The 12,227-nt window shown below is 41.8% G+C and overlaps 1 protein-coding gene across 11 annotated transcripts in view; it reads right to left on the reverse strand.

Annotated features, from left to right (window-relative positions):
• The window catches only part of BBX (BBX high mobility group box domain containing), a 198,007-nt gene that overhangs the window by 54,460 nt on the left and 131,320 nt on the right, over positions 1-12,227 (reverse strand). For all 11 annotated transcript variants that reach the window (XM_090058208.1, XM_090058178.1, XM_090058199.1 and 8 more), the window contains 2 exons: positions 10,389-10,456; positions 3,412-3,492 (listed from right to left, as the gene is read on the reverse strand). In XM_090058208.1, the coding sequence (XP_089914334.1) occupies positions 3,412-3,492; positions 10,389-10,456 (149 nt within the window). The remainder of the gene's footprint in view (positions 1-3,411; positions 3,493-10,388; positions 10,457-12,227) is intronic.

Consider the following 12,227-nt stretch of genomic DNA (forward strand, 5'->3'; position numbering starts at 1 on the left):
GGTTGTGCATTGGCACTTTGCCCTGTAACTAGCTGAAAAGCCAATGGGGCTTCATAGGAAGTAACAGTCCATCCGCCTGACTGTGGTTTCAACACCCATCAGAATAGCATTCATTGACTCTCCCCCAACATTTCCCAAGGTATTGTGAAATGAACACACACTATCATTAGGTGAGCTGTGATTTTCCCTAGGTATTAAAATGCTTACTAGGAAGCCCCAAGCAAAAGACCATTAAAATTGGGAAGAAAGATTTTCATTCCTTCATAAAACTAGCGTGCAAAACCTACGTCAGACGCACTTCATGCTTATTACACATTTTATTCTCCTATTATAAGTCCAGGTACCTTAAGCCTCTAGTAATATAGTATTTCAAGGTTTTGCACTCCTATCTAGGAATTCAGGGTTTGGTAGATCAAGACAAAAAGCCTATTCCATACAAACACATACATGTGTGAGAAAAATGCACACACATATTTTATGTATAGTAATAATAAATGTGTGAGACAGAGTATACATACACATACACGCTGGTACATGTATGCAGACACACACATATGTATGGAATACATATGTATATATGTATACATGTATGTACTGAGATACACACATATATATGGAATAGACTTTTGTTTCAAGCCCAGCCCACTAAACTCTGGATTATATATCCACACATATTTATTTATACCAGCTGAGGATGTAGCTGAGCATTTTCAGCTTTAACTGAATATTTTTTTGCTGATGGACATAGGTTAGGCTGCATTTGTTTCCAAAAATGGTATAGAGCTTAGTTATCTAACTTATTGTACAATCAACTATATTTAACACAGATAAAACACTGGTACTCTTGTGTGTCCTTTACTAGCTTATCCTCGTTTTAATAAAATGAGACAAAATACTAAACATCAGTACATTATTTTTGTTTCTATGACTGCTGACACTCTGGTACTCAATATTATGCCAATGAACATGTTTAACTTGTATACTTTTCTAAAAAAAAAAAAAAAAAAAAAAAATGCAGCATCAAGCATCTATCAATGATGTTGCATTGTATGCTGTACACAGCAAAACAAAAACTGCAGAATTTTGTAATTACGCTAACAGCCTTAAAAATTATTGCTCAAATTTCTTTTAAAAAGAAAAGGAAGACACTACTAGGCTAACAAAATCTAAGTATTATTTTGCCAAAAAGGGCTTAACAATTATATCAAATTAAACTTAAAAAACAAAAAACCAATGAATGTGAAAACAATTTGCTGGGCTGCAAGGATGTGTGCTAAGTTTAAGCCTGGACGGGACCACTGCCTCTCAGTACCAGTCCCTAAAAACCTGAGCTTCTGTTATAAACACTATCATGCTATTAACCACAGCCCCTTCCTGGATGTTATTAGCAGAGAGCCCATCTTACGGACACTCTCAGAAGACTTGAGTTTCTTCAAGCTAACTATGGAAATCACTCTTTTGTGTCAGGCTGCCACTGTGAAACTGAAAGAGGCAGGTGAAGAGATACATTGTAAAAAAGCTGTCTTTTCAAACAACTGGTAAGTCAGGACCAAATTCTCTGAAGACCTGCACAAAAACTTGCAGAACTCACATGGAACCACTTCTTACTCAGGGCAGGGCTGTCCAGCTTCCAAGCAGTTGGAGGCAGCATATCCCATAGACTGCATCAGGGCAAGCCATGGTCCCCCTGGGCTGCACATCAAACGGCTATCCCCACTTCACCACTGCGCTGCATGCCTGAGGCTCTGTTATCATGTGCCTGCAACTCTCCCTCCACCACTGCACTGCATGCTCATGTGGGCACCCTCTGCTGTATCATGCACCTATGCCCCTCAAACTTCCTTAACCTCTCACCTATACTGCTCACCCAGTCTCACCCTCAGCTCCCTGTGCTGGTGCAATACCCTGTTCCCTGGAGTAGGGGCAGGAAAGAGCAGCCAGAGGAGAGAAGAAAAGCCCAAAACTACAGCTGCTGCTGCAGTCATCGCATACTGGTGGCTAGCGGGGGCACAGGGCTGCAATTTAACCCCTCATGGTCTACTTGTCCACAGGACACCAGTTGTACAGCCCTGACCTAAGGTATAAATGGACAAGTAATTGATCACTGGGAAAAAGCAGGGCTTTACTGAAACAGCTGCTCCATGCTAACTGCCTGTCTGTCCACTCACTTCACAGTAACTGGAAGCTAAAGGGTGACAACTTACCCCTTAACAAAGGAGGGGTAATATAAAGTGAGGTTTAGCTTCCACTTACAGACTTGGGTGGGTACTGCAGCAGGGCTGACATGCAGTAAAACCCCAATCCTTTTTAATTTAGGGTAACTTGCTCGTATGTCCATACCCCAAGATGCAGGACTGGGCCACATATTTTAGTGTGTTATATGACTAAGGAAATACAGAAAGATTTTCAGAACTCCCACAACTGACCAACAATTACTTTTGATCAAGTCAAACATAATGGCCATAATTTAACTCAGTGGTGTTCAAGTGTTTTGCTTGGTGGGCCAGATGGGCAGTACCCAGATTATTCAAGGGCTGGATCCAGTCAGCAGTCCCAAACTGGTGCCTGGGGTGGGCATGGGAGGCCCCATCCAGCCATACAGAGAGGGGCAGAGATAACCTGGGCCTGATCTAGCTGTGTGGTGGAAGGGGGCATGCCTCAGCCCCAACCCAGGCCTGTGAGAGGATGAGGGAGGCATGGATTGGGGCATGCCCCAATCCAGCTGTGCAGGGGAAGGGGATGTGGCCCAGCCCTGATCTACTTTCATGGGGGAAGGAGGCATGGCCAAACGCCACAGGGAGAAGGGGCATGGCCTGGCCCCAACCCAGCCATGCAGAGGGAAGAAGGTGCAGCTGGGCCCTGATCAAGCTGTGTAGGGAAAGGAGACATGGCACAGCTTCGATCTCCTGTGCGGGGCCTTGGGAATTTGGCAGTGGGGGAGGGATGCAGTATTAATTGGCACTGTTCACCTGCCACCAAACTTCCCAACCTGTGGGTATACCCATGGGCTAGATGCCATAGCTCCGCAGGCCAGATGTGGACCACAGGCCAGAAGTTAAGCACCTGTAATTTAACTAAACAGTTTTGTTTTAAACCTACGCTATGCAATCCCATTTCAAAATGCCATAACCTGTGAGTATCAAGTCTTTTCTGCTAAGGCTTTTCCTGTATTCTCTCTAACTGAATGCTTCTTTAAACTCACTCTGCTACTTAGTATCTCTACTGCATGACATCACTCTTTTCTGCAGTTCTAGTCAGCATGTTCAGCGGGTCACAGTCCATTATCTATAGAGAACATCAGAAGTAAAGCAAAAAAGTGTGTCCTTTACTCAGATGCTTTCAACTCCAGAACTCCTTCAATTACAGATTTAGATTTCTTTAAAAAACCAATTCTATCACTAGGAAACTCACCTCTGCAAACTGAAACAATGGCGACTTCCGACATGCTTCTGTAGAGTTAGATGCATCAGACTGGCAAGTACTTGAGGACACCTGGGACAAAGAGAAGGAACAGAACATCAAGGAGGTGTCTACAAGGCCAGGAGCCAAGCCTGATAATGAGCAATGCAACACCAGCCAGACAGAGTTCAGCTGGCGATGAACAATCTGACGCTTCCTAATCCTGGATATGCAGAATGAAATTAAAGGTATTGTCAGCTTTTTAATATTTCTTCTGATACCCGTCAAATATCAGAAAAGCATTTATCCCCAAAATACATAGTTTGATTTTAGTTTTGTACCACATAAAAAGTTTTTTAAAACCCAATGGAAACCCAGTGATTAAATATACAATTGCATAAATATACCTATGACCTGTGCCACATGCACCTGCATAGGATACATCTCCCATTTATGGGCTTTCACTTTGGAGATATTTTGTCTGTTAGAGTAGTTTATCATTTCAGAAAAGAACAGTTAAGTATGTTCTATGACAAGAGTTTATTTTACTTGTAATTCCAACTGGTCTTCCAGTAGTCTTGGGGGCTACTGGAAGTTGGGGGCCATACTCACTGCTGCAGAATTCAGGGAACCTGGACTGCAGTGGGCATGGCCATCAACATCAGGGGATGAGCCAGGGCTGTGCACATACCAGCCTAGCTTTCTCCACTATCACCCACCCTTGGATCTGTACCAATCTGTACCCGTTCCCCACCTATACCACTGTCTGCTACCTCACCTGCACTCCCTCCTGTTTCTTTCCGCACCCTGAACACCACTGCCTGATCTCCCACCAGGGCTGCTGCCTGCTCCTCCAACTCCAGCACCACTGCCTGTCACCCCCAGCACCACAGCTCAACTCCTGACCTACGTCACTGGCCCCAGACGCAGATCCACTGCAGCTGTTGTTGGTTCCAGCCTGGCGGAGCCCCTGGGGTGACTTTGACACACCTGACTTGCAATGGAAAAAACCCAAAGTTCTTAAAAGAACTAAAAGGAGTAGCTAACATTGCCAGATGTTTTCAACTGCTCCAATAATGTGCATAAAGACACGGTGTGGGATTTTGAGAAGTGCTGAAGAAAGTATACCATTAAAAATCTTTTGAAACTCAACTACCAAGAAATGCATATGCAATCAATTTTCCCTGACCTGCAGGACAGCTTTTTTCTATTTGTGCTATTTTTATTAGCTTAATTTTTATTATTAAAACATCTTCATTTAAGGCACATTAGATATGAAATATACTTACAAAATATCAATTGCTTAGGAAGTGAAGAGTTTTAACTATAGGTTCAGAAGATATATATATAAAAAAAGCTTAACAAAAGTGTGTGGCATTCCTGATGCATGGTATAATTAGGGATATGCAGTTAAGTAAAGTTGATCAACTGCTAGTTAAAAGGGAAGATGATTGTGTGTAACTGCAGGCATACCAAACAAAATGAGAAATAATAGCTGGGGAGGATACTTCCCTGCAAAATATTTAAATATCCAAAGCAACTGTGTGCATTAGGAAGCCTTTAAAATATTTCCATGCAAATATTTTCTATATAAACTTTCAAACTTACTGGGTATTCACATTAAATGATGTACCAATATTCACTTGCCAGTGGCAATGACTAAAAAATGTTGCATGCCAAAACACAGGTGGTCCCAAACACCCTTTCTTAGGACCATATTTTTGAAGGCACAGAGGACAGCTGCTTTTACTGATCTACAACTATTTTAAATGTGTGACAGCTGCAACTGGTCACCAGCTTAAGGGCTAGAGGCTTCTGTTCTGGAGCTGTATTGGCCACTTCTAACTTTGAAGTAGGGGCAGAACATTTGTTTGCAAAGGCATGCAAGATTGAGCTTGCAACTGCATCTGCTGCTTTTAAAGCAAAGGGATCCATTAGCATAACCAGGAATAGGATTTGCTACTCAGGACAATGTCATTAGCATGCTGCTGACTAACTCCAATGCCTCATTGACTGTTATGGTCACTGATAGACTATTTTTCCGAGAACAAAATCACATGGAATGGATAAAGATTGTATATTACCAGCACTTCCATTATATTTGCAAAATGGCACATAGCCCTCTTACAAGTCTCCTACAGAGTAAAGTAAACAATTGAAACTTGATTGTAATAACCAAGGAAGGCACAACTGTGGTTCACAGAACCTGCCTTTTTCCTGAGCTGGTTAACTTTAGGGGGAGTTTGGCAAGGAGTAAAAAGGTCCTCAATTTCAGGCCCCTTACCTACTGCACCTATGAAAGACTGATTGGCAGCAGGAACCTTAGTCACTTGGGTCAGTTAGCGAAAACTCTTTATAAGCAAGAGCCTGCTCAGTGCTGGTGCTTTCCAGACACTGCTGGAAGGGGGCAGGGTGAAAGTTCCAGTAAGAGGTACTGTGCACCTCACAATTCTGCTGATAAGCATGTCCTTAAATGCGGAGGAAGTCCCAGCTCCAAAATGCCTTTCATCACTCCTCTCCTGGAAGGATTAGAATGGCTAGCCCCATCCTGTGCCAGGGCCATGAAAATGCTCAACTCCTGGGACAATACACAAAGCAAAGGAGGTTCCCTTTCACATACCCCCTTAAACAGAAGCTGGCTGAGTTACTGTACAAAAATATGAAAGATGACAGTAGAAGGACAGAGACTCTAGATTTTAAGTTTGAAACAATAATCACCTATCAGGCTTAGAATAATAGAAAATGACCTCAGGAGGTTATCTAGTCCAGCCCCCTGCTCCAAGCAGGACCATCCCCATCTAGATCATCCCAGTCATGCCTTTGTCTAACCTAGTCTTAAAAACTAAAAAGGATGGAGATCCCACATCCTCTTTGGGTAACGTGTTCCAGTGCTTTATTACCCTCAGCTTGACAAAGGGTGCTTGTGCCCAAAGCTTGCTAAGAAGAAATTTTCCAACTATATGAATTGGTCTAATAAAAGATATTGAATTTACCCTAAGAACCTTGTCTACATATTACCCTCCTAGGGAGATAGTGTGTGTTAAGGATAACTAAAATCAATTAAAATAAATTAAGCTGTTGTTAACATGGAGTCTCCCATGTTGGAGTGTTTACTTCATGCACCAAATAAGGATTTTTTTCTTCCTTCCTTTCTTTACTCCTTGATTTTAGAATGGCTGCTTAGGAAAAAATATTGAACAGAAAATGCAAATCACCAAGAGATTTGCCAAGCGTGAGCCCTTTAAAGTTCAGTTGTAGACATAAGAAGTTAGAATCAAAGCAATCAAAGTCTTACAGAAACTTAGGCATTTAATTAGCTTTTCTCAATATACTATTAAGGTCTAGCAGATTTTTAAGTCCTTGCAGGGTCAGAGCCTAAAATTATGAGGGTGATCACTAATGCTAATATTAAAAATCTTCCACTTCTGTATGATTCTCTTCTTCTGCCCACTGCCAGTTGGTACTGAACTGCCCTCAGCTAACACAAATCACTTGGGATCCACACCTCATATCATGTGGCTCTTTATCCAAACTCAAGAGAGCATGGGAGATTCACTTCCTTCCCAAGCAGAAAGAAAGCAAGCATGAGAATGATTTTGCCATATTCTTGCTTTTCCTAATGAATTATCAAAAAAGGAAAGGAGAAAAGAAACTCCAGTGCCTGACACCATATTTACACACAATGCCACTAAAAGATTTTAGTATGAACAAGAGCAAATGTTCAGTGCTACTGTTCTGAGGGTATTTTCTGCATTAGCTCACAGAAGCCACTAGGTGTTGCTCTTAGTCTGGTAAAAAATGTTACTAACAAGATAAAAGAACAAACTAGGGGAAGTGAGATTCAGATGGGGCAAGTCCACACACTACGCTAAAGATTTCCTAATTCAGTTTTCACCATCTTATTTTGTCTTCATATGCTGCTCTTTTGACAAAGCAGTTCAGGACTGAAGCAGGCTCTGACCCAGCTCTCCTAAAAATACAACTGCAAGGTTGATTAATTCATTTTACTTTGTTTCAGAAGGTGAAAGAGGTCAAATCTGCACAAGCATTTCTGCAACTGATATAACCTGTGGGTAAATCTACAATAAGTTCACTGTTCAAGTAATTTTCTTGTTGAAAATCCAGTCGCTCAAGTCTTTCATTTTTCCTGCCCACATACTTATTATATTGTAATGCACTGTTACGTTGGAAGCTGTGCTAATGTAAACATTGAACTCTATTAATGGAAAACAATAGCACAGGATATTGAAAAATTATGAGCACAGAACACAACAGGAAGTGTAATGAACAGAGGGAGAGCAGGTGAACAGCCGAGCTGGTTTGCAAATACCATTGTTGATTCCTTTTTCTTTCTCCTATTAATGCATATTCATATTGTTTTTCACCATTTGTAGTTTTTGCAATTCAATGCAACACTTTATTTTAAAAAGGCTCCTCACTGTTCACTTAACAGAGTTTCAAGTTAATGTATGTTATATACAGTTACTGAGGATTACCTATGATCCATCAGAAAGATGGAATTTCTTTATAATCTTCAAGAAATAGATGTTCTTAATACTCAGACTAGTGCACCCCTCTTTTAATGTAGATTTATAAATAATTCATATTTTAACAAATAGCAAGGTCTTTAACCCCCTAAAGACCATCTCATAATTTGGGCTTCCTCCTGTTGCCAGAACCTGCCTTACTTTGAGCAAAGCAAGGTTGTTTTTTTTTTGGTGGTATCTTTTATTGGATCAACCATTTAGCTGCCAGAGATGTTTAATGAGCGTTTGGTACAAAGCACCCTTCTTATGTTGGGCAGGTATTTCATACTTCTGCTAAACAGCCTGATGACAAAGCATGGCTGGATCTAGCCTGAGGAATTTGGGAAGGGTTTCTGAGATATTTCTTGGGAAATATAAATAAAATGTAACAAGACCAGGGATAAGGGATCTTCCTTTAGTTTGGTTTTGGACTCTGCTGCAGAAGTGGAGTTGAGCTGCTTGTGCCAGAATCTGCGTGTAAATACTAACATGTAGAAGAGTTTATAAAAGGCAACTGCCCAAATAAACTGGTGGTCTGGAGGTTGCTAGGTGCCAGGCCAGGAGAAGGCAGTGTGTGCATGCTGGTGAGAGTAGATCATGGCGATGCTGCGTGTTATAAATACGAATGGTCACAAACAGATATATATAGTCCTCCTTTCACAGGTGGGGTAGGCTCAGGAAGAGATTTTGGATTTATGTACACTGCTGCTATAACAAACCCAAGAACACTGACCAAGAAGCATATCCTACCCATTCAAGCTGAATTTCAGCAATGAGGCAACACAAGCACCTTGGTGCATCTCTGAATATGCTCCCTTAACACTAGCTCTTAAATAATTTGTCCTCAACCTGCCAGTCTTTAACACTTCAGATTTGCATTTTTTCCTCTGTGTTTGAATATAACATTTGTTTTTGACAGATATATTTAACCCTTCTGCTAATGGCACAAAAGAATAGTGGTCCTGTTGGTTAAAGGCAACAGAGTTTGTACCTACACTAAGACCAAACATGTGATACGACAACTGAGGTCTGACAGGGTAAAAACACACTGGGCATTTTACCATGTGCTTTGGGATGCAGTGCCAGGTGTTCTAATTAAAAGTGCCCACGCATCATGTCCATCAGAGTCCCCGCACTGAAAAAATGGCAGCAGGAAACTTTGAACTAAAGCTCATCGAGCGTGTTTTATTTCAGAGTGTCCTGCTGCCAGTTTTTCAGTGTGGGGATGCACAGGGACACTGATACACATGACACGGAAGGCTGCTGGAGCACGTCAATTTCCGTGCTCCAGTCGACTCAATTAATCAAATCTGCTCTGATGCACTGCATTTTCAGCATGTTGGAGCGGACTCCCCGCACATCTGAACGAGCCCATTGTGCTCATGGTCCCACAATACCCAAGGCTTGCCTTACATCCAGTTGTCACAGAGACCGAATCATAATGGGATAAGCCAGAATAAAGGTGCAAAACCTGATTTTGTACAATCAAAGACATCAGTGGAAGATTTTTTACAAGGTCCAAAAAGACAGGTAAGCACATAACTCCTATGGGTTCTCAAGTGAGAGGTGTGCACCAGCTTCCCTGACTGTTCTTCTGGCTGTCAAAATTTAACAGTAGACCTTCTGAAGGAATCATAGTATAAAAGTAAGTAATACCATCCCCTGAAAAGTGCTATTACCTGTAAGCTGCTTGCAACTCCCTCTTCTGATCCAGCAACTATCTATTTTATATACCTATTGAATGTGAGTCCATTTGACCCACCTAATGCAGGAATTTCAAACTGAGGGCAAAAATATACTGTAAGTAACCACCAAACTACAGAAACCCTATATGCATTTCCATTGCTGGGATTATGAAGAAAACCCCCCCACATTCTATGATTTACTTGTTTTCTATGTAAATGCAAAATGTTTACATTACACCAACTGAACTACCAAGCCTTTTGAACTGGCAGTACAATAAACACAAAGCCAAATATAACAGGAATCACCTAGAGTATCTTGAACGTTTCTTAGCACTAGCAACCTTTTCAAGATTAGAATTCACCTATAACCAAAGTATATTATCCAATAGTTATATTGCCTCAGTTGAGCCAACTGCTCTATGGTGCAAGGTGCTGTACAAATATACAGGTAGAGGCAACTCTTAAATCAGGAGCCTGAAAAACATTTCACTAGAATTGTTATGTTCCTGTACTCCTATCTGTGACAACAGGAATAGCCCAACAGGTAGAGTTAGGGGCCACATGGACCCCTCAGCACTGAAGTCAGTCAATAGCATTACACTGGCACAATTACTGAAGAGACATCAAAATGAGAGCTAGCCTATCTTTCCACTAGTTTGAGGGGGAGTGTCAAGTCACCATGCTCACACATGGCAACATCCAATCTTGACTACTATTCCTTTTCAGGGTGCCTTCCAATTCAGGGGATGGCAGAAGGGAAGGAGAAAGATTTACTTACCTCTTGTGCAGTCAGGGCATGCTCCCCTGCTAACAGCAGCATACTTAGGCCTCCCATTTGTGTAGGATCTGTTAAAAAGTAAAACCAAGTATTAAGGCAATTCATTCACATGCTGAAAGAAAAGTTTCCCAGCAATGCAAACCTCTACAAAAGGCTGCTTGTCACAGATGCTCCTAGAAAGATGCCATAAAGCTAGTCAAAGAAAATCACAAATAACCATTTTCCATACCCACTGGAATGGACTCCCAGAGCTGTCTGAGGGGACTTAAATGGATTTGTGTGTTTAACACCCCATCGTGTGGATTTATGATTTTACTGTCATCGATTTCATGTATTACAGAGATGAGTATTTTTAAAATGGCAACTAGAACAATCTCAGAAACACACACAAAGGAAATATTCTTTCTAATATGGCCAACGGTTATATATGAACGGACAAAAGCTTCAGAGTCGGGGAGTGACCTACTTCCAGTTACAAAACAAATAAAGAGAAGGGACCATATCAAAGATTAAGCTTCCATTCAACCAAAGAGGTAACTCTGCTTAAGCATCTGTGAAGAAATTTTTCTAGTGATTTATTGTTAAAACTTGAGCTAAATTCAGTGCTGAAGAGGACTAAGCTGACAACTCTGAAGAATGAAGCACTGATACAGGACAGGAGTTGAATGGGCATCTTGCCCAAACGTTACCCTGCCAAGGTACTATATTTGGGTAAAATAATTCTAAAAAATAAATGTTGACATTTCCCTCCCTTGAGCATTCTTGTTTTCAGGAGTTTTAACAACAAAAAGTAGAGAGAGCAATGAAAAGTGACGCCATATGCTTAGAGAGTGCCCTCTTTTGGGCATATCAAACACATGATTATTCGCTATTACTAATTAATTGATAATAACATGGTGCCTGGAGCTACAATCCAGGCTGGGACCAGATTACACCTGGTGATATACACAATAAGGCAATGACTGGTCTGAAGCACTCACAAGCCAGAGGAAGCACAGGTGAAATGAAGTATTTTTCCTTGATGATACGAACAGTACAAAGAGCAGAGAGCACATGGCTAAAGGGGGCAAAGACAAATCCTGTAGCAACTGGCTTTTACTTCCCCTGAGGTAAGTGAAAACCAAACTATGGTAACTTAATTCAGAGGTGGATTCAAAATTCAGAGGTGGATCAAAATTGAAGAATAATTCTAATATTATAAAATTCTTAATCTATCCGTCTGTCCATAATGCTTTATTCGCACTCTGATTGGCTGACTGAAACAGCCAAATAGAGTGCAAATAAGCATTTAGCAGGAGGTGGCAGTGTGGTGGAGCACTGCCACAATGGCGGGGACACTGGACGGAGCAGGGGGAAGGCAAAGCCAGCTGTGCCTTGCTTCCCCCTCCCCACAGAGACAGTGGCAATGGAGTGGACAGAATGGGGAAGGTGAGGCCAGCAGCACTGTGGGGGAGCACTTAGATGGATTTAATGGCATTGTGTAGTGGAGGGTGCACCCCTGTCCAATGTACTGCGGACAAGACACCCTACAAGTCTTGTAATTAGCTTCCCAGCAGCCAGCTTCCAGTGGGAGGATCTCGGCTACATGCTTACTTGATGGAAACTGAGGACTTCTTCAGTTTGCTCCTGTGGCCACTGGCTAAGGGAAAGTGACACTCAGAGGCATCCAAACCCCAAGACCAGAGGTAGGATGCCTGCCAGTGGATTTGGGAGTATCTGAAGCCAAGTATCTGAAGGCTGTAAAGTCTGGGGTGGAGGATACTTGCCAGTGGTAGTGCCACATATGGTGTGTGAATGATTGAGTTTTGCTCAACTGAGAGGCTTTGGAACTCATTTTGG

The sequence above is a fragment of the Crocodylus siamensis genome, chromosome 1 (genome assembly GCF_052110815.1).
Source record: "Crocodylus siamensis isolate JL-2025a chromosome 1, ASM5211081v1, whole genome shotgun sequence".
In the NCBI taxonomy this organism is placed as follows: Eukaryota; Metazoa; Chordata; order Crocodylia; family Crocodylidae; genus Crocodylus; species Crocodylus siamensis.